The 22,679-nt window shown below is 46.3% G+C and overlaps 1 protein-coding gene across 1 annotated transcript in view; it reads left to right on the forward strand.

Annotated features, from left to right (window-relative positions):
• Positions 1–22,679, forward strand: part of PTPN23 (protein tyrosine phosphatase non-receptor type 23) — a 32,729-nt gene that overhangs the window by 3,508 nt on the left and 6,542 nt on the right. The window contains exons 2-9 of the mRNA XM_037528102.1: positions 9,094–9,168; positions 20,747–20,874; positions 20,998–21,074; positions 21,672–21,721; positions 21,849–21,980; positions 22,183–22,263; positions 22,349–22,480; positions 22,567–22,614. Of these exons, the coding sequence (XP_037383999.1) occupies positions 9,094–9,168; positions 20,747–20,874; positions 20,998–21,074; positions 21,672–21,721; positions 21,849–21,980; positions 22,183–22,263; positions 22,349–22,480; positions 22,567–22,614 (723 nt within the window). The remainder of the gene's footprint in view (positions 1–9,093; positions 9,169–20,746; positions 20,875–20,997; positions 21,075–21,671; positions 21,722–21,848; positions 21,981–22,182; positions 22,264–22,348; positions 22,481–22,566; positions 22,615–22,679) is intronic.

Below are 22,679 nucleotides of genomic sequence, written 5' to 3' on the forward strand. Positions count from 1 at the left end.
TGATTTGGTCACAAGTGTTTGTTTTTAAAGTTCTTTTCTCTTCCCATCTCAAACACCTGCCCTTTAAGCAGCTGCACTTGAGCTCAAGTTAAGCTCACTTTAACTGAGTTATTGCATCCAACCCTGATTAATTCATTGAACAAATAATTACTGAGACCCTTTTCTGGGAAATCAGGGCTTTATGTGATGACGAAAATCCCTGCCTTCGTGGAGTTTATCTTCTAGTGAATCACATAGTAACCCATTCTCAGGGGCAGATGTACTGTATGGAAGCCACCCTGTCACCCAAGTGACTTCTTGGCCTCTCCTCCCACTCTGGCTGGATTGTACTCTGTAAATCTCCATTTCCCCATCTGATTCCTCCAGAGAAACTGCTTGCTATATAAGGCCTGCCATCACTTTAGCTCACCTCTCTAACTTTGTGCACGTGCACACACATACACAGTCTTCTACAGGAACGTTCACCTGCTTTTCCTTCCACGTCTGGTCTGGTCATTGTACTTGTTCCGCCCATACTAGAATTCCTTTCCTTCTGTTCATCATCCAGGTTGAACCACATCTCAGGGCCCTCAGTTGCACGGCACTTGTACCACCTTCCTCCAAATTCAGGCAGGCCCTATGCTCCTCTTATTCGGGTGACCTGTACCACAGTGCACACTCATGTGGCCTCTTCCTACTGTTCATTTTATTCATGTCTAAGTAGTCCCTGGTTTTTCAGGTTTGTGGAATTTTCCTCCTGTAGCGGCAGGAAAGTCACAGTGCAGGATCTCTATGACCCGGGCAGATGGGGTAAGGAGGAGAGTCCTGGAGCCTTCAGTGGCTCTTGCAGGCTTTTATTGGGATTTACCAGGTACAGGTACACAGCAGGCAGGAATGCTGGGGGGCCGGGAGGCTGGCAGGCTCCCAGCCCCCAGCAAATCTTCACTCTTTTTGGGCTCTCTGGCGTTCTCTCGTGGCCTTGTTCTCTTTCATTCCTCTGGTCTGGTCTTTCGTTCTTTTGCTCTGCTGGCGTCCCCATGATGCTGCCCTTATAAGCCCCACTTTAGCCCAGATATATCCATCTACGTAGGCCCAGACCCTACTCCAGGTGCCCGCTATTAGGCTTGCATTCAGGACCACAGGGTTCCATCATCAATCCTAATGGTGGGAGGGCAGAAAAGCCTGATACTTTACTTACCCTATGTCCCCCTTCCAAATTTCTGTGAGACAGCGGATTCTTTTGAAAAACTTGTCCAGAGGCTTAAAAGTGCCTTGTGTCCTCAGAAGTGAGGAGCACAGGACATTGTTGTTTACCTGTGGTGGTAATCTCTTACAGATTTGGAGTCATCAAGCTTTTCTGCCTGCCCATTTGTTTTTTACAGTAGAATGGCTCCAGGTACAGATGACCTGGATTGTTTAGTTCAATTTTTTCTCATTTTAATCTCTTGTACCGAAAACCTGTATCAATTTCACACCACATTCTTTCCTTTACTTAGAAAGTAATAATATGGGCCTCCCCGGTGGCGCAGCGGTTGAGCGCTGGGTTGCGAAGCTGCCCGCAGCCTCTGCAGCGCCGGTTCCATCCCCGGCTGCTCCCCGGCCACCGGAGGAGGGTCCCACATGGCGCGCAGACCTCTCCTGCCGCCCGCTGCTCCCCTCAGCAGTATACTTCGGTCCTTCTGCCTGCTCTGCTCCCAGCTCTGGCTCTGGTGAATTCTCTCACCCTCTGGCGCTTCTGACTGTACCCAGTGCTTGCATAAATAAATAAATATTAAAAAAAAAAAAAGAAAGTAATAATATGTTTATATGGAGAAAGGGCTAAACAAGTGTTGGTTGAATGCACTAGCACAACTGTTGTTGTTCAGACAGGTTGAGGGGCTATTTGGAAGAGATGTGGGAGAGATAGATAGGGTTAGAGTGTTTGAGTGTTAGATAGGGTTAGACTAGATGAGGATGAAGGTCTGATCTTGCCCTATAATTTTGTTTTAGGCTTGTTGACACGGAGGGGCTGATGACTTTTCGTTGGCAGTAACAATCCTTTCTCTGAATAAAATTAATCTCACTTGAAATCTATAGCAGAGTATATGTAATATTAATACTACATGTGGGACTCATTTTTATGTGTGTTTGTGTGGCGTAGCCCAAGCAATTACCTGTATTTGAGTCAACACTGCAGCTGCAAATGGAGAAAACAAATAGAATATGTTAGGGTATACAGTGAACAAAGTAATGCAGATGTGATGCCTTGTATTGCTTTTCTCCTTGTTGTACAGCTTTAATTACTACCATGAAATTCCAAGATGCTATATCAAATTAAGAGCAAAAGCTTGACACCCCTCCAAGAGAGGGGAGGGTGGACGTACGCAAAAGAATGAGAAGATTCTAGTAGAAGAGAAAGTGACACAAAAGTAAATCTGACTTGGAGTTTAGCATTGCCCTTGTTTGTCTCTGGTTTGCATTTTTCTGATCTGTAGAATGGTGGTAGGATCCTACCTGCACAGTTCTGTGGCGTTCCTTGTTCCGTAAAAGAGCATATAGCATAGAAAACACGAATCAGACAGAACTTGGTGTAGGTTCCACTTCTTCCACTTAATAGCAGCGTGACCTTAAGCTGCTGTAAACAATCACCTCTAATCTAGTCTGCACGTATCTCACCTTTAATATGGACCTAACAACATACCTCATAAGCGTCTAAGAATTAAGAGTGAATGTGTGTGGTCCCTTAGTACAGCCCTGGTTTATTGTAGACCGTGTTTCAAGCCCATCACCCTCTTTCCCTGTTCAGGAAATAGCTCAAATCCTTCTAACACCTCTGGGAGTTAGAGATAGCAGATATTAACACCACTTTACAGATGAAAAAACCAAGCCCAGATCTCCCAGCAACCCTACTGTCTCGGCATTTCTCTCTGGGAATTGCCTTTCCATTCTCTTTTACTGTTTTTTCATTTGTTAGCTACTTCCTTTTTTTTTCTTCCAGTGGCTCTGATCCCTGTACATACTGTCAAAAAATACAGACCTGTCCATAGATCTTACTGTTTTGTTTTTTAAAAGATTTTTATTTTCTTACATCATGGGTCGTCTTGTATAGTTACTGTTTCCCTTAGGCATGGCCCTCCCACCCCACCACTCCCCTATGTCTCCCTCCCCCGTTCCCACCCCTTCAACTCCTCCCTCACTGCAAGCTCTGGTAGATCAATGGTTGGCCCATAGGCCTCATCTTTTTTCTTGAACTTTGTTCTTTTCCTGGCTGAGCACCTGCACTCCTAGCTCACAGCAGACCAGGCTGCTCAGATTCCCATGCGCAAGTGTGAGGCAGGTAGCGAGGCAGAGCTCTTTAGGAACCTCCTGTAGGGCAGGTGTGTGGAGTGGTTCTCAGGAGTCCCTGATTTTGGAACTTCCTATGATATAGGAGACTGTCCCATGTTGTCCAGACCAGTGTGGTCTCTGGGTTCCACGCCTCCTCATTCACACTGATTGAGTCATCACAACCATTCCAATGACTGTCACATGATGCTGTTTCTGAGTCATAATTCTGATGTTGGGAACCCAACTTCCAGCCAGTGTCAGTGGTGAAGTTCCCTGGTGGGGACAGACTCTAGCAGGTGATCGGTTGAGCTCCTCTCATTTCCTTTCGTGGTTTCCAGTCCTGCCCTGGGTCCCCAGTCACAGCTCTGGTGTTTTCCTCCCCAAGTTGGAAAAGGAGGACGCTTCACTCACATCACACTCCTGTCCGGACCAGAGGTTTGGTTGCCCAGCCTCTGGAGATACTCTCGGTAGAGCTCATGTGATAGGTTGTCACACCAGCTTGTCTCATGTTCTTTCCTCTCACGGTTCTGACCTTGCTCTGCTTAGGTCCTCCACAGGCTTGCGAGGACTGTCTGGGACTTTGATTTGTCCCTCTCATCTTCTGAGGGTCTGCGGCAGGGGTGCCTGAATTATGGGTGCCTTGCACTGACCTAACTGGAGAGGGTCCTCCCCTCCTTGGCTGGTGGCTTAGACTGCACAAGGTGTGCTGGGGCCCCTTGCCCAGTACCCCGGCCACATTGGGGCGTCCAGCTCTTCCACGGGCCTGACTGGGACTGGAGTCAGGCCTGGATAGGTCTCACTGTTCCTTTGGAAAGGAATCCCCAACTCCTTCAAAGCCTGACTGGACTCTGGAAGATCTTGGTACTCCTACCCTCCACCCACCTGTGGTCCTATCAGTGCCTTCCAGTGTCATCTTGTGATGCCAGCATGCAGCTCTACCCACTGCTGGGCCTGCCTTCTCAGGTAGTGTCATGAACTTCAAATCCTGGCCAGACTCTGTTCTGAACTCTGCAGAGTTCTAGCCCATAGAAGAGATGTGAGATAGTCTCTGTCCCTTACTCTAGAACTTCTTTCAGCTGTTCAGTGGAGGAGTGATCAGCAGTTATAGAGGATTTTGTTAGAATTTAAAAAAAAATATCCTGGCTGCTCTGCTGATTTCACTCTGTGGCTGGGAATTTGTTTTCTTCCCCCCCTCCTTTTTTTTTTTTAGTTATATGTGAGAACCATATTTTAAAATTTAGAAACAGATTGGTCTAATGTGTGGTTGAGAACATGGGTTCTGGAGCCTGAATGCCTGGGTTTCAGTTACTGCCCTGTCAGTTACTAGTGCTGTGACTTGGACAAATGCCCCAGCCTCTTTGCCCCAGTTTCCTCATCTTTAAAATGTAATGATGTAGTATATGCCTCTTTGTGTTCTTATAAGAATTGAATGACTTATTAGACACTCAGCATAGTGCCTGGCTTGTTACAGGAAGTCAGTGTTTGCTGGTGCTGATGTTGGAGAAATGAGACATGAGTAGAAGGTCACTGCTAGGGGTGGAAGCAGCATCTCACGCCCCTTCACCAGTGTGTGAATAGCAGGAAGAGGTTTTTTTTGTTTGTTTGCTTGTTTTAAATATTTATTTATTCATACAAGCACTGGGTAGTCAGAAGCGCGGGATGGTGAGAGAATTCAGCAGAGCCAGAGTGGGGAGCAGAACAGGCAGACAGATGGAGGACACTGCTGAGGGGAGCAGCGGGCGGCAGGAGAGGTCTGCGCGCCATGTGGGACCCTCGCCCGGCAGTGGGGGATTGAACCGGCGCTGCAGAGGCTGCGGGCAGCTTAGCAGCCCAGCGCTCAACCACTGGGCCACCAGGAAGGCCCTAGGAAGAGATGTTTTTATCCACATCAGGTGAAGCCTTGTTTCTAGACTCTCAGATATCCCTCTAATTCTTTGTTTCTATTCCATGGACCCGCTAAGCTCCACTTTTATTCTTTTTCTCTAGCATAAGGGTGGCAGGAGCAAGCTAAAACTGCTTATTAAAAGGGCATTAATCAGGGGCCTCCCTGGTGGCACAGGGATTAAAGACAGCATATCAAGCTGTCACCAGCCACTGCAGCACCGAGTTAGATCCCCGGCCCCATCCCCGGCCTGCCTGCTAGGGAGCAACCCACATGGTGCAGCAGACCTCTCCTGCTTGCCTGCTGCTCCCCTCAGGAGTGTATTTCAGTCAGTCTGCCTGTTCTGTTCCCCACTCTCTCTGGTGAATCATCTCAGCTCCCGCACCTTTTATGCCCCAGTTCTTGTATACATAAATAAATCTTTAAAAAAAATAAAAGAGCATTAATCATAATCAAGTTTCACTTTTTTTAATAAAGATTTGTTTTTATTTATTTATGCATACAAGAACTGGGGTGTAGGCCAGAGGTGCAGGAGCTGAAAGGATACGCCAGAGACAGAGTGGGGAGCACAACAGGTGGATCTTCTGAAATACACTGCTGAGGGGAGCAGTGGGGGAGACAGGAGAGGTCTCCTGCATTGTGTGGGTTAATTCCCTGGCCGGGGATGGAACTAGTGCTGCAGGGGCTGGCGATAGCTTGATAGCACTGAGACGTTAACTCCCTGGTACAGGGAGACCTATAATCAAGTTTCACTTTATAGCTCAGGACACATTTTATATTTATATACATACGGAGCTTATTTACATAAATATAAAATGTGTAGGGAATGTATAGGAGAGGGTTTGACTAGATCAAAGAGAGGATTGTTAACCAGGAGCTCATAAATGTCCTTCAGAGTATCTCTGAACCTCCTAAAATTATTGGCAAATTTTTATGTTTGTTCATAGTTGAATAATTCTTGGTTTCAACTTTCTGTCATATTGTTATCTTCCTGGCAGGGGATCGAACTTGTGCTGCTGATAGCTTCATAGTGCTGAGGGAGGCCACCAGGGAGGCCCTACTCAATTTTATTTTTTTCCCTTTATTCTCTTTGAATTTGTAATAGTCTCCTGCCTCTTCCCTCTAATTTTTCAGAGAGACTGAATGAATTGTTGAGTAAAATGTCCTGTCTTCTAAGTTTTTCTGAGTGTCTCCTTTAAGTATTATATAATTCGTTCATCTGTTCTCTGTATTTCTTGTAAAGGCATCCATTTGCTGATTATTCAACACATTTAATAAGGTCCTTGCCACTCCTGATGCATTCCTTGTCTGGAGAGTAGTGTTACTAGCATGACCTCTGTGAGCCACATAGTTTGCTGGAGCAATGTTCAGAATGTGGGAAAGCAGTGGCATTTCAACTGAGGGAAGTGACATTTCAACTGAGTCTTGGTAGAGAAGGTGGGGACAACATGTGAGCAAACATTGAGACATGAGAGTCAGTTATTCCCAAGCGCTGTTTACTGGTGTCCCTGGGAGGTGCCCGGGGAAATCCTTGAAGGCTTTTGAGAGCAGGTTGTGTCGAACCATAAACTCTGGAGGTTAGATTTGGGCCCGGAGACCTTGGGGGAATCACTGTGGGCCGCAATTTTATAGATTTTAGGTTATTTTTCTTTGTAAATTATAATTAATTTCTCATAATTCACTATCCTAAAAACTTGCTTTGGCTCACTTTCCTCTGTGTGTGTGTGTGTGTGTGTGTGTGTGTTTCAGGATTTAAGGTTAGAAGTAGCATCATAGGGTCTTCCTGGTGCCGCAAGAGGTTAAGACGCAACCTATAAAGCTAACCACAGCCACTGCAGCACAAGTTTGATTCTCAGCCAGGGAACAACCCACGTGTCGCAACAGACCTCTCCTGACTCACCCGCTGCTCCCCTCAGCAGTGTATTTCAGTCAATCTGCCTGTTCTGTTCCCCACTCTGTCTCTGGTGAATCCTCTCACCGTCCCCCTGCCCCCGCACCTCTGGCCTGTACCCCAGCTCTTGTATGCATAAAAATCTTTTTTTTTTAAAAAAAGAAGTAGCATCTAGTTATGTTAGAAAGACAATTCTGACTACTAGGTAAGGGTTGGATTTGAAAGGGTGGGTTGTTCTGACCAGAGATGTTGGGGGAAGAGGGGTAGAGGAGCGCTCATGGACACACGGGACTCTTAGGAGCTAAAACCAACAGGGTCCAGGTCCAGGTTCGGGAAAGGGGCCTGATAGTGCTGTGAAAAGCTCGTAAGTATCCTGCCTGTGCTTGTTCCTCCTCTCCCTTTCCCTACCAGGGCATGTAGATGCTGTCACACGGCCTTCAGGTCACCATGCGGCCAGTTCCTTAGCCACATGTCATAGATTCTGGGAAGGGCCCCAGGAAAGGTTGGTAGGCCACAGACTTGATGTGAGAGTATTTCTGGACAGAGCAGGTCACGTCATCTCACCTTTTACAGCCTCCTTCCTTTTCTGCTTTATAACCTTGTTCAGATTCATAAGGAGCCTTGTGAGTTGGGCATCAGTACCCTTAGTGTTTGTGTAGTGAGTGACTCTGGCTTGTCAGATTGCTAACCCAGACACCAGGCAGTAGACACTGCAGGAGGGGTAGGTCCAGCTGCCTTAGTTTTTGATCTTAAGTGAACAAGGGTTGTTTGTGTCTTTAGGCTGGTGAGTGTGCTCACTGCCCTAGACAGTCAGCTCTTGAGTTAGTGAATAATGTTGTGGGTAGGCATGGCAGTCTCCTCATGACTTCCCCTCTGCATCTCTGGGTCATTCCTGTCACACATCCACATGCCTTTTATCACAGGTAACTCATTCCAGGCCACCTACTTCTGTGGTACCCTTTCCCAACCAGGAGGGTGGACTACTGAGGAAGGCTTTGTACTCTCACTCTTTTAGTGCATCTTTTCTACATTTGCTTATGGGTCAGGGCTGTGGTTGTGACCTCCAAATACAGCAGGGTTTAATTCTTTTTTTTTTTTTAAAGATTTATATATTATGTGTATAAGAACTGGGGTCTAGGCCAGAGATGCAGGGGGTGAGATTCACTGGTATGGGCAGCAGAACAGGTGGACTTACTGAGAGAGACTGCTGAGGGGAGCAGCAGGCAAAACAGGAGAGGTTTGCTGTACCATGTGGGTTAGCTTCCTGGCCAGGGATCAAACTCATACCTCAGTGGCTGGCAATAGCTTGATAGCGCTGAGACTTCACTCCTTGCACCACCATGGAGGCCCCGGGTTTAATTCTTGAGGGATGCTTAAGTTTGTGACCCTTGTAGAATCCTCAGTAGGATCCCATTTCTTTTCTTTTTTTCTTTTTTTTTTTTTTTTTGGATTTATTTATTTATGCATGCAAGAACTGGGGACAGGCCAGAGGTGTGGGGGTTGAAAGGATTTGCCAGAGACAGAGTGGGGAGAAGAACAGTATTTATTGAAATACACTGCTGAGGGGAGCAGCGGGCGAGTCAAGAAAGGTCTGCTTGCACCATGTGGGTCACCTCCCTGGCCAGGGATTGAACTCTTGCTGCAGTGGCTGTAGATAGCTTCATAGTGCTGCATCTTAACCCCTTGCACCACCAGGGTGGCCCCAGTAGGATCCCATTTCAACCAGCTAAATTCCTGGCTTCCTTAGCTAACTGAATCTTGGACTTTGTAGCATGATGAAGATGGCTGGGGTTCATGTAGCATTGTCCATTCTTATTTTCAGTTTTGCTCAAAGGAGGAGGCCCATGTGGTCAGTATCTTGGTGCTGTACTATTTTTTTAGGCAAAGTTTCCTGGTTGTCCAGGGAATGAGCTGCTTTTTGTGGGTCTGGACTCCATCCTGATTTTGACTGGTAATTGCCGAGGACTCAGAGGGCAAGCCTGGGAGCCCAGGAGTCTTCTTTCTCCCTGGTTTATGTTCTTTTCTTTCTCTCTAGTTTGTCCTGAAGAATTATGGAGAGAACCCAGAAGCCTACAATGAAGAACTGAAGAAACTGGAGCTGCTCAGGCAGGTAGGAGGATAGTATTTTTTTTTTTTTTAATTTTTTTTTTATTTTATTTATTTATTTATACAAGCACTGGGTATAGTCAGAAGCGCGGGTGGGTGAGAGAATTCACCAGAGCCAGAGCGGGGAGCAGAGCAGGCAGAAGGACCGAAGCACACTGCTGAGGGGAGCAGCGGGCGGCAGGAGAGGTCTGCGCGCCATGTGGGACCCTCCCTCAGGTGGCCGGGGAGCAGCCGGGGATCAAACCTGCGCCGCAGAGGCTGCAGGCAGCTTCACAGCCCAGCGCTCAACCGCTGCGCCACCAGGGGAGGCCCAGGAGGATAGTATTTTTATGTAGGCTTGAACCAGATAGGTTTGGTAGATATCACCTGCAACTGTGTTCTTATTTTAATTTAGTATTTTCCCTCTGTGAAAGTAGCAAAATTAGTGGCAGAAAATTTTGAAAATACTAAATAGCCCTCCCCATCAAATGGAAAAATCTAGTCTTAAAAATTCTTTTCGCTGTAATTTAATTTTTTTTTTTTTTTAATAGAGGCATGTTTTTCTTTATTTATTTGTTTGCTTGTTTATACATGCACTGGGTATAGTCAGAAGCGCGGGAGGGTGAGAGAATTCACCAGAGCCAGAGCGAGGGACAGAGCAGGCAGAAGGACTGAAGTACACTGCTGAGGGGAGCAGCGGGCAGCAGGAGAGGTCTGCGCGCCATGTGGGACCCTCCTCTGGTGGCCGGGGAGCAGCCGGGGATTGAACCGGCACCGCAGAGGCCGCGGGCAGCTTCGCAACCCAGCGCTCTACCGCTGCGCCACTGGGGAGGCCCTTCGCTGTAATTTTAAAAAAAAAAGAAAAATCCTTTTCACAGTGCATAATACACTGCATAAAACTACAGTAGCATCATACACCATCTATACTGCTTTATATTCTCCTTTTTCCACTTAGCATATTGTGATATATATATATATATTTTTTTTAAGATTTATTTATTTATTTATTTATGCAAGCACTGGGTACAGTCAGAAGTGCAGGAGGGTGAGAGAACTCACCAGAGCCAGAACGGGGACAGAGCAGGCAGAAGGACCAAAGTACACTGCTGAGGGGAGTAGTGAGCGGCAGGAGGGGTCTGCGCGCCATGTGGGACCCTCCTGCGGTGGCCGGGGAGCAGCCGGGGATCGAACCGGTGCCGGAGAGGCTGCGGGCAGCTTCGCAACCCAGCGCTCAACTGCTGCGCCACCGGGGAGGCCCATATTGTGATATATTTTTGTTTCAGTGAACATGTAGCGGTATTTCTTTTAAAAGATTTATTTATTTATATATACAAGAACTGGGGTACAGGCCAGAGGTGTGTGGGGGGTGAGAGGATTCACCACAGACAGAGTGGGGAACAGAACAGGAAGATCGACTGAAATACACTGCTGAAGGGAGCAGTGGGGCAAGTCAGGAGAGGTCTGCTGTGCCATGTGGGTAGCTCCCTGGCCAGGGATCAAACTTGTGCTTCAGTGAGCTTCATAGGTTGTGTCTTAACCCCTTGTGCCACCAGGGAGGCCCCCATAAAGACTTTTTATGATTGACTTATTTCACTTGGCATATGTTATCAAGGTTCATCCATATTTTAGTATGAGTCAGATTTCCTTTTGTTTCCCCCCAGGCTACATTTTCTATGTCAGCTATTCAGAACTAAATGGTCACTAGTTCATTTTATGTATCTAACATATTTTGTTTATCCATTGGTGAACACTTGGGTTGCCTCTACCTTTTGGCTATTGTGTGTAGTGCCACTATGGGTACATGTAATACCTATGGGTGTTCAAATATCTCTGGGTTTGAGATCTTTCTTTTAATTCTTTTGAGTATGTACCCAGAAATGGAATTGCTGTTCAATATGGTAATTCTTTTTTTTTTTTAAAGATTTATTTATTTATGCTTACAAGAGCTGGGGTACAGGCCAGAGATGCGGCGGGGAAGGGGTGAGAGGACTCACCAGAGACAGAGTGGGGAATAGAACAGGCAGACTGTCCAAAACACACTGCTGAGGGGAGCAGCGGGCAAGACAGAAGAGGTATGCTTTGCCAAGTAGGTTGCTCTCTGGCTGGCCAGGGATTGAACTCGTGCTGCAGAGGCTGTAGATTGCTTCATAGTGTGGTGCTTAACCCCTTGTGTCACCACGGAGGTCTTGAATATGGTAATTCTATTTTTAGGTTTTTTTGTTTCCAAGTACAACTGTACTATTTTACTTTTCCACCAATAATGCACAAGGACTCCAATTTCTCACATCCTGTCAACATTTATTTTATTTATAGTAGCCATCCTAATGGGTGTGAGGTGGTTTCATTATAGTTTTGATTTGCATTTCCCTAATGATCAGTGTTGTTGAGTATCTTCCCATACATATTGGTCATTTGTGTATCTTCTTTGCATAGATGTCTCGTCAAATCATTTGCCCATTTTTCAATTGTTTAAGAATTGTCTACATATTAACTGAGTATTAACCTTGTATCAGATACAGCAGGTCTGTGAATAATGTTTAACTCGACTTCATTTTGTTGTAATATTGATGAGGAAAAAAATTGTATTCTGGTGGGAGCCACTATCTGTGTGGCAGTTGCTTGTGCTCCCCATATCAGTGTGGGTCTCCTTCTGCATCTGAAAGATGTACATGTTAGGTTCATTGATGTGTCTAAATTATCCCAGTTTGAGTGGGTATGGGTTTCAGTACACCCTGCAATGGAAGGGTGTCTTGTCCAGGGTTGATTCCCACCTTGTGTCCTGAGCTGCCAGGATATGCTCTGGCCACCCATGAATCTGAACTAGAATAAGTAGATTGGGAAATGAAGGAATGAATACAAATTGTTGTTTAATTAGAAATGTTTAGTCTTTATTTTGAAGTTTGGTGATGTTTTGTGACCAGAAATATGCCATAGGAACTTAACTCTTGTTTATTTCACCTGATTGTGAATTGGTTTCATTATACATCATTTAGCTTAAAGTCAGTGCCCAGGAACCTATTGATTGGTACATTAAGAATGTATTATAGGGCCTCCCCGGTGGCGCAGCGGTTGAGCGCTGGGTTGCGAAGCTGCCCGCGGCCTCTGCGGCGCCGGTTCAATCCCCGGCTGCTCCCCGGCCACCAGAGGAGGGTCCCACATGGCGCGCAGACCCCTCCTGCCGCCCGCTGCCCCCCTCAGCAGTGTATTTCGGTCCTTCTGCCTGCTCTGCTCCCCGCTCTGGCTCTGGTGAATTCTCTCACCCTCCCGCGCTTCTGACTGTACCCAGTGCATGTATAAATAAAACAAACAAACAAATAAATAAATAAATAAACATGCCTCTATTAAAAAAAAAAAAAAAAAATTGATTTTACAAAAAAAAAAAAAAAAAGAATGTATTATATCACAGATTTGCAAATATTTTCTCCTATTCTGTGGGTTGCCTTTTCACTCTGTTGTGTCCTTTGATGCTCAAAAGTTTAGATTTTGATGTAATCCAATTTATCTATATTTTTATGTTGCTTGTGTTTTTGGAGTCACCACAGGAAATCATGGCCAAGTTCAGTGTCATGAATATTTCCCACTTTGTTTTCTTTTCTTTTTTTTTAAAGAGTCCAACCTTATTCTTTTGCATGTGAACATTTAATTTTCCCAGAAGCATTTACTGAAAAATATGTCTCCTATTGAGTGGTTTTGGCACCCGTACTGAAAATCATTGTCTATATGGGGTTTTTTTTAAGATTTATTTATTTATACAAGAACTGGGGTACAGGTCAGAGGCGCAGGAGGGTGAGAGAATTCATTGGAGACAGAGCAGGGAACAGAACAGGCAGACGGACCAAGGACACTGCTGAGGGGAGCAGCGGGCGAGACAGGAGAGGTTTGCCTCGCCATATGGGTTTCTCCCTGGCCGGTTGGGAATTGAACCTGCACTGCAGAGGGTGCGAACATCTTCACAGTGCTGTGCTTAACCCGCTGCGCCACCAGGGAGGCCCTGTTTTGTTTTGTTTTTTAAAGATTTATTTATGTATACAAGAGCTGGGGTGCAGGCCAGAGATGCAGAGTGGAGGGGTGGGCAGTGAGAGGATTCACCAGAGACAGAGTGGGGAGCAAAACAGGCAGATCCACTGAAATACACTGCTGAGGGGAGCAGCAGCGAGTCAGGAGAGGTCTGCGCGCCATGTGGGTCACCTCCCTGGTGGGGATCTAACTTGTGCTGCACTGGCTATGGCTATCTTCATAGTGCTATGTCTTAACCCCTTGCACAAGGGAGGCCCTGGCTATGTTTTTGCCACAGTTGCCATAACAACTTACACAGACTAGGTAGTTTAAAGAACAGAAATTTGTCACAGTTCTAGAAGTTAGAATTCCAAGGTCAAGGTACTGGCAGGGTTGATTTCTCCTGAGGTCTTTCTCTTTGCTTTGTGGGTAACCATTTTCTCCCTGTGTTTTCACATGGTCATTCGTCATGCATATATGTTCTAATCTCCTCTTATAAGGACATCGATTATATTGTATCAAGGTCCACCCACATGACCTTGATTTGATTTAATTGTCTCTTTAAGGCTCTATTTTCAAATGCAGTTACATTCTGAGATACTGGGAGTTAGAAATTCAACATGTTAATGGGAGGGCCACAATTCAGTCCATAATGCCAAGTATTTGAGGGTTTATTTCTGAACTTTCTTTTCTGTCCCATATACATAAATATGTGTATATTTGTGTTAGTATTGTATCGTTTTGGTTATTTTAGCTTTGCCATAAGTTGCAGGAATTGTGAGGTCTCCAACTTTGTTCTTAAGATTTTTTTGATTATTGAGGTCTCTTGAGAATCCATATGACTTTAAGGGTGAATTTTTCTATTTCTGCAAAAAATGCTGTTGGCATTTTGATATGGAGTCCTCTTATTCCCTAAAAAGTAACATCCAGGGCCTCCCTGGTGGCGCAGCGGTTGAGCGCTGGGTTGCGAAGCTGCCCGCAGCCTCTGCAGCGCTGGTTCGATCCCCGGCTGCTCCCCGGCCACCAGAGGAGGGTCCCACATGGCGCGCAGACCCCTCGTGCTGCCCGCTGCTCCCCTCAGCAGTGTACTTCGGTCCTTCTGCCTGCTCTGCTCCCAGCTCTGGCTCTGGTGAATTCTCTCACCCTCTGGCGCTTCTGACTGTACCCAGTGCTTGTATAAATAAATAAATAAATCTTTAAAAAAACAAAAAAAAACAGTAACATCCAAAGAAAACAGATCACTGTGGGGAGGTTTGCCATCTTAAAAAGCCTTCTTATATATGAATATGAGATCTCTATTTACTTGTGTCTTTCATTTCTTTCAGAGCATTTGGTAGTTTTCCATATATAAGCCTTTGACTTTTGCTTAAGTTTATTTATTTTTTTTAATTAATTAATTTATTTATTCATACAAGCACTGGGTACAGTCAGAAGCGCGGGAGGGTGAGAGAATTCACCAGAGTCAGAGCAGGATGCAGAACAGGCAGAAGGACCGAAGTACACTGCTGAGGGGAGCAGCGGGCGGCAGGAGAGGTCTGCGCGCCATGTGGGACCCTCCTCTGGTGGCCGGGGAGCAGCCGGGGATCGAACCGGCGCTGCAGAGGCTGCGGGCAGCTTCGCAACCCAGCGCTCAACCGCTGCGCCACTGGGGAGGCCCGCTAGAGATATTCTTTATAAACAACTGTATAACTTGAAGTTTTATTTTTTTAATGTATTAGTCTCTAATGTAGAAAACAAAATGGAGTCCCACACCATCATTACAGTAATACTAGTTTTTATTATTGCCCATGTATTACTTTTACTGAGATCTTTATTTCTTCATATGCTTCACACTACACCAAGTGTCCTTTTTTCAATCTACAGAACTCCCTTTAGTATTTCTTGTAGGGGATATGTAATGGTAACAAATTCCCTTGGTTTGTTTTTTTTTTTTTTTTTTTTTAAGATTTATTTATTTATGCATGCAAGAACTGGGGCACAGACCAGAGATGCAGTGGCTGCTGATAGCTTCATAGTGCTTCGACTTAACCCCTTGTGCCACCAGGGAGGCCCTCTAGTGACCTTCTCAATTCAGTTACTGTGCTTTTTCAATTTGAGAATTTCTTCTATTTGTTGATATTTCCATTTCATTCACTATGATAACTCTGGAAGTCAAAAAGGATCTCACCCCTCCTCCCCAGGATTTGCTATTTTATTCTTGCAGCCTACCTCTGTGCCAAGGATCAGCCTAAAGTATGGATTTAAGGTCTTCTCAGGTCTTTTTTGAGCCTCTGTCTTTCCCTGTGTATGCATGATGATTTTCTAATTTTCTGCATATATGGGGGTTGCTTTTAATTGTGTCTGGGTCCCAAAAGGCAAGTAGAGAAAAACAATGGAGGTGGTGAGGGGGTAAAGGGTAGCACAGGCACTTAATTAGTTGATATTGAAGTAACTTGCATTATAATGTTATATAATATTGTATAAGTCTCAGGTGGTCATCATTGAGAATCATGTGTATATGCTATAAGTACTGGCCCTTTAAATCTCCTTGAAGTCACTTCAGTTAGAGGGGGACTGCAGCAGTGGGGGAGGTGCAACAACAGTGTCTGCCCTTCTCTTTGCAAGCCTGAGATCAGAAGCCATAAAGTTACCAGAGCACGGCACGGATCACCAATATTTAGAGGACAGGGTCCTTATTTCCTACACTGTCTCCCACAAACTGTGTGCAAGGTGTTCAGGAGCACATATGAGGTTGCCTGCATGGGGCTGGGGACTAGGTAGTTGCTACTGAACCAAGAACTGAAATTCTGGAAGTTCACTATCTAAATTTATCATCTGCAAGTGCGGGCCTTCAATAGACTGTTGGGTTCCAAAATAGTTACATCGGAGAGATTCTGCCAGTGCAGTTGTTGTCTAGATGGGGAGACAAGATTTCTGGTGCTTCCTACTCTGCCATCTTCCCAGAACACTACTCAGAAATAGAATTTTCTTTCTTTTTTTTTTTAAAGATTTATTTATTCATTCATTCAAGCACGGGGTACAGTCAGAAGCGCGGGAGGGTGAGAGAATTCACCAGAGCCAGAGCGGGGAGCAGAACAGGCAGACTGACAAAATACACTGCTGAGGGGAGCAGCGGGTGGCAGCAGAGGTCTGCTGTCCGGCGGCCGGGGATTGAACCGGCGCTGCAAGGCTGCGGGCAGCTTCGCAGGCCAGTGCTCAACCGCTGCGCCACTGGGGAGGCCCAGAAACAGAATTTTTTAAAAAATTATTTGAAAGCTTAAAAACTAGTGAGAATCTCAATCTCTAGGATGACCTCCATTTTGTGCACACAGGCACAAATGCACACAGCACACTCTGAGAGGAAGAGAATCACTAATCTCTAAAATCTCCAGAGGCCGATCCTTTAAGGCAGGCAGCCTGCGCAGAACAGTGGGTTGAAGAGATCCACCTGCAAGAGGGCTCAGGAGCCTCCAGACATAGCTCCTAGAAGCATTTCACATAGCCACTCCCACTCCTTGTTTATTCTTCCAGCAGTGTGAGAGTTGGACTAGATTATGTTTGTTCAGTGAAAACACAGATCAAACTAAAATTACCAGACAAGAATCCCAGACTCAGCAATATGTAAAGTGAAAAGAGAGTAACTAGACCTTTACAGGAATTTTGAAAATAATACTGGTTTACTTTTAAGTGAATCAGAAAATACATTCTAACAGCCTTACAGGGCACAGTTTCCCTATTGCTATAACTCAGTAATTTACAGTGGGGAACGGAAAGGTGGATATAATTTGAGAAGCTGTAAACCATCCTCTTTCCCTAATCTAGGCCTCAGTTTCCTCATTTGTAAAATTGGAGTTGGAATAGTTGTCTCTTCTTTTTTTTTTAAGATTTTATTTATGCATACAAATACTGGGGAACAGGCCGGAGATGTGGGGGGTGAGAGGATTCACCAGAGACAGAGTGGGGAACAGAACAGGCAGATGGACCGAAATACACTGCTGAGGGGAGCAGCGGGTGAGACAGGAGAGGTCTGCTGAGCCATGTGGGTAGCTCCCTGGCCGGGGATCGAACTCGTGCTGCAGTGGCTGTGGACAGCCTTCTAGGCTGCGTCTTAACACCCTTGCGCCACTAGGGAGGCCCTGAATAGTTGTCTCTTAAGAGGATTTTCTGGTTGTAATTTTAAATTCTTGGCTTTGTGATTATTGGAGATAAAATTGACAGGTACAGGGCTGGGGCAACAGACCCATGTTCTGTTCTACTCCGCTTACATGTAGCTTATCAGTGTCACAGGCTGGGTTGGGGTAAGAGGCTGGATTAAAGGGTTGGATGGATCTGTATAACCGGGAGAGAGGTTTGCTTCCATTGTTTCTCAAGGATGACTTTAGGAAATACAAAGTAAAATTTCGAAAATTTTAGTCTTCTTGTATATGCTTCAGTATTTAAAAAAAAAAAAAAAGTAGCGAGCACATCACACCTAGTATTTCAAATAAGGATGTAGCTCCAATTTATATATATATTTTTTTTAAGATTTTATTTATTTATTTATTTATACAAGCACTGGGTACAGTCAGAAGCGCGGGAGGGTGAGAGAATTCACCAGAGCCAGAGCGGGGAGCAGAGCAGGCAGAGGGACCGAAGTACACTGCTGAGGGGAGCAGCGGGCAGCAGGAGAGGTCTGCGCACCATGTGGGACCCTCCTCCGGTGGCCGGGGAGCAGCTGGGGATCGAACCGGCGCCTCAGAGGCCGCGGGCAGCTTCGCAACCCAGTGCTCAACCGCTGCGCCACCGGGGAGGCCCTGTAGCTCCAATTTAAAAAATGATTTGGGGGCCTCCCCGGTGGCGCAGCGGTTGAGCGCTGGGTTGCGAAGCTGCGCGCGGCCTCTACGGCGCCGGTTCGATCCCTGGCTGCTCCCCGGCCACCGGAGGAGGGTCCCACATGGCGCGCAGACCTCTCCTGCCGCCCGCTGCTCCCCTCAGCAGTGTACTTCGGTCCTTCTGCCTGCTCTGCTCCCCGCTCTGGCTCTGGTGAATTCTCTCACCCTCCCGCGCTTCTGACTGTACCCAGTGCATGTATAAACAAAACAAACAAAAACAAAACCAGCAAACTAATAAATAAAGCATGCCTCTATAAAAAAAAAAAAAAAAAAAAAAAAAAAAAAAAAAAAAAAATGATTTGGCTGAAAGGAAGATGTTAAGTGCCAGTGGTGTATGATTATGGCAAGGGTTATGATGGAGAAAGGGATGATAAGAATGACTAGATTTGAGAAGTCCTAGCCTTTGGGACCAGGCTCCCTGAGGTAGCCCCTCAGCAGGTGACTGTGACACACCTTATCCTTGCACTGGGTATTGTAGGGGCCTTAACCCAAGGAAGGTAATTCCTGTTCAGAGAGGAGACTGAGGCCCAGAAGGGAGATGATCTCCTAAGATACTACCAGGAAGTGGTGTTTTGTGGGACTAGTGCCAGACTTCCTGCTCTGAGGTCCCACATGGCATCTCCGGCAGAAGCTCAGAGCCCAGCACCATGGACACTATACTTAGTGTCCTGGAGGATTACTTTTAGCTGAGGCTGGTTGAACGGTCTACTAGGTTCCTTGGCTGCCAGTGTCCTGATGTGGGCACTGGTGCGGTGAGAGTATCCACAGCGTTTCTATCCCATCCCCTCTGTCTGCTCTTCTGTTTGAGTAGAGGGTTTGTTTGCTTTGGTTTTTTCCCAAAGTGGGAATAGCTTTAGTGTTTATTATAAAAGGTGAACATGTTCAATATAAAGAATACATAAACAATATGAAGAATTAAATGTCTCCATTAAGAAAATTACCATATGACCCAGGGATAAGCACTTAATATTCTGGCATAGAATCTAGATTTTTAGTTGTCTCTGTACCTAGTTTGACATCACTTTACATACATGAAATTATACCACTCATGACACTTTTTTTTTTTTTGCTCAATGGTAAGCACATCATGGACATCTTAACACATGAATAGAGGTCCTTTGTCTTTTGAGTTTTTGTTTCTGCAGAGTATTATGTTGGTAGCTTGAATTTATTTAAATGATCCTTTTTAAATTATTTTTTAATTTATATCTTTTACATCATTGTGTAGTCCCCATAAAATCCCCACCACCAGTTCACTTGTGAGCCATCACCATAGTCCCTTGTGCTCTTCTCTCCTGTTTTGATCCCTTGTCCTCCCCCTCCCTTGCAGAATGTCTCTGATTCATTGTTGCTTGCTAGTTTTGTTTTTTTATTATTTTTTTCCTGATCCCTTATGTGGTTTCCCTATATTTCTCCTATAAGTGAGACCATCTGGTTTTCTTTTTCCTTTTGGCTTATTTCACTGAGCATAATCCCTTCCAGTTCCATCCATGTTGCTGTGAATGGCATGAGTTTATCTTTTTTGATTGCTGCATAGTATTCCATTGTGTATATACCACATCTTCTTGATCCAGTCATCTGTTTTCGCCATTTGGATTGTTTCCATATGTTACTTAACTATAAATAGTGCTGCAGTAAACATAGGGGGTGCAGGTATCTTTTTGAGTTAATTGTTTTTGTGTCCTTTGGGTAGATCCCTAGGAGTGGAATTGCTGGATCATATGGAAGCTCCATTTTTAATAGTTAATAGTTTGAGGAACCTCCACACAGCTTTCCATAGTGGTTGGACCAGTTTGCACTCCCACCAGCAGTGTGGGAGAGTTCCTTTTTCTCTATATCCTTACCAACATTTGTTTTTGCCTGCCTTTTTTTTTAAAAAAAAAAGACTTATTTATTTATACAAGAACCAGGGTACAGGCCAGAGGTGCGGGAGGGTGAGAGGATTCACCAGAGACAGAGCGGGGAGCAGAACAGGCAGACTGACTGAAATACACTGCTGAGGGGAGCAGCAGGCAAGACAGGAGAGTTCTGCTGCGCCATGTGGGTTTCTCTTTGGCTGGCTGGGAGATGGAACTCGTGCTACAAAGGCTGCGGATTGCTTCATAATGTGGTGCTTAACCCCTTGTGCCACCAGGGAGGCCCATGTTTTTGCCTGCTTTAAAAGTGTGCCATTCTCACTGGTGTAAGATGGTATCTCATTGTGGTTTTGATTTGCATTTCCCTCATTGCAAGTGATGTTCAACCTTTTTTCATATAGCTGTTGGCCATTTGCATTTCCTCTTTGGAGAAGTGTCTTTTTAGCTCACGCCCATTGTTTGACTGGATTATTTCCTTTGTTGAGTCGTGTGAGCTTTTTGTAGATTTTTGTGATGAGTCCCTTATCAGTAGGGTGTCTCTCAATCGATCCTTTTCAGTGGAAATTTTGATGCTGTCCAGCATTTGATTCTGTTAATAATGCTGTAATAAATATGCATTCCTTTTATCCCTTACTGTTTATTTTTAGATACAGAACTGAAGGCCAAAAGTAAATTAAAATTTTTAATTCATATTGTAAACTGTCTTCCAGAACAGTGGGGCTAATTGATAGTCCACCAGTCCTGGCTGACACGATGGTTTGTTGAATGACAGGTGCAGCTGCCCTTAGACTCTGCAGTCTCCTGGCTCTGATACATCTCTCCCAGGCATTTGTGAGTGGACAAGCCTGCCTGTTCTCTCCCCAAAATAATGGCAGGCTTGCTTCTCTTATCCACCCCTTAGAATGCTGTGCGTGTTCCACGGGACTTTGAAGGCTGCAGTGTCCTCCGCAAGTACCTTGGTCAGCTGCATTACCTGCAGAGTCGGGTCCCTATGGGCTTGGGCCAGGAGGCTGCCATTCCTGTCACCTGGTAAGAGCTGGCAGACAGGGGGAGCCTAGAGGGTGCCTCGGAAAGCTCGGGGCTCTCTGGGTGGTGGTGATGCCCCTTCCCTTCTCCCGCCCTCTGACCCATACTGGGGTGGCCTGTCTACAGGACTGAAATCTTCTCAGGCAAGTCTGTAGCCCATGAGGACATCAAGTACGAGCAGGCCTGCATTCTCTACAACCTTGGTGAGCTATCTCCCAGCGCTGCCAGCCCAAAATCTCCACACCAGGCTACGAAGGCAGTGAGCTGATAGTCGTCTCCCCTCTAACCACTCTGCTGTGTTCCCCACAGCTCTACCAGCTACTCTTTCCTAGGTCATGGGGAGTCTAGGTCATGACTGCCACATAGTTCTTCAGCTGGGAGAGATGTCTTCTTTGGAGTGTCCCCACCCACATGTGACTTTGAACTGCTTCAGGCAGGACAAGGCGGGTCTCAGCTGCTCCCGCCATCAACCTTAATGATTCAGCCTCACTCAAGAAGTCTGGGGAGCCCCAGAATCCTGTGTAGCTTCCTGAGGCTTCAAGATTAAGAACTTTGGATGGAGGTTCTCCTTCCTTTACCCCCAACAGCACACCTGGTGCAGAGCAGGAGACTGAGGGAATTGGTAGCGTCCCTGCTTGCCCTAGCTTTGGTTTCCTAAACCAGCCTCCCAGTTCAGACCCATTTCCTGATCATGGGTAACACCACTCTCCCCACGCCCCTGCCCTTGACTAGTGTAGGCAGCCGGGAAGTGCCATGTCTCCCCCCAGTTAGCCCTGACAACTTACCCTTTGCCTTCCTAGGAGCGCTGCACTCCATGCTTGGGGCCATGGACAAGCGTGTGTCTGAGGAGGTAAGGAGGGGTGGGGTACGTGTGGAGTTTTATCAGCCCGCGGAACTGGAGTGAAGCTATACTATGGAGTGAACACAGGCATTTGTCTAACTCTGCCTCTGGCCATCCACTCGCTCTTCCTTCCCAGGGCATGAAGGTCTCCTGTACGCACTTCCAGTGCGCAGCAGGCGCCTTTGCCTATCTGCGTGAGCACTTCCCTCATGCCTACAGCGTTGATATGAGTCGACAGATCCTCACTCTGAATGTCAACCTCATGCTGGTGAGGGGTGCCCCTGTGGGTGCCATGTGGAATCCAGGGGAGGGACACTTAGCACTGGATCCTAGACCAGGCCCGTGCAGCAGCAGACTGTGTTTCTTGGAGTGGGGAGGCTGGAGGAGAGGGGGTGCGGGGAGCACTGTGGTCAGCCTGCTGGGAAGGATTTCAGGTGAACGCGAAAGCACACCTGCATTTGTTGCACCAGGGCCAAGCTCAGGAGTGCCTTCTGGAGAAGTCAATGCTGGACAATAGAAAGAGCTTTCTGGTGGCCCGCATCAGTGCGCAGGTGGGTGTCCAGGTAGGCAGGCCTTTCTTTGCTTTACTCCTGAGCTCCCCCACCCTCACACTGATAGCCCCATCCTGGCTCCCAGGTGGTGGATTACTACAAGGAGGCGTGCCGGGCCTTGGAGAACCCTGACACTGCCTCACTGCTGGGCCGGATCCAGAAGGACTGGAAGAAACTTGTACAGATGAAGATTTACTACTTTGCAGCTGTAGCTCATGTGAGGACACTGTGGCCACTGGGTCTGGGCAGGGCTGAGTGCCACAGACTGGGAACTAAGTAGTGGCATCTTTTCTTCTTTCCTAGCTGCACATGGGCAAGCAGGCTGAGGAGCAACAGAAGTTTGGGGAGCGGGTGAGTGAGCTGAGGTGAAGAGGGGACTCAGCACTTGTTCCAGCCTTGTTAGTGAAATCCTGGTA

The sequence above is a fragment of the Talpa occidentalis genome, unplaced genomic scaffold (genome assembly GCF_014898055.3).
Source record: "Talpa occidentalis isolate TD23 unplaced genomic scaffold, MPIMG_talOcc4v2.1 talOcc4.10, whole genome shotgun sequence".
NCBI classification, from domain to species: Eukaryota; Metazoa; Chordata; class Mammalia; order Eulipotyphla; family Talpidae; genus Talpa; species Talpa occidentalis.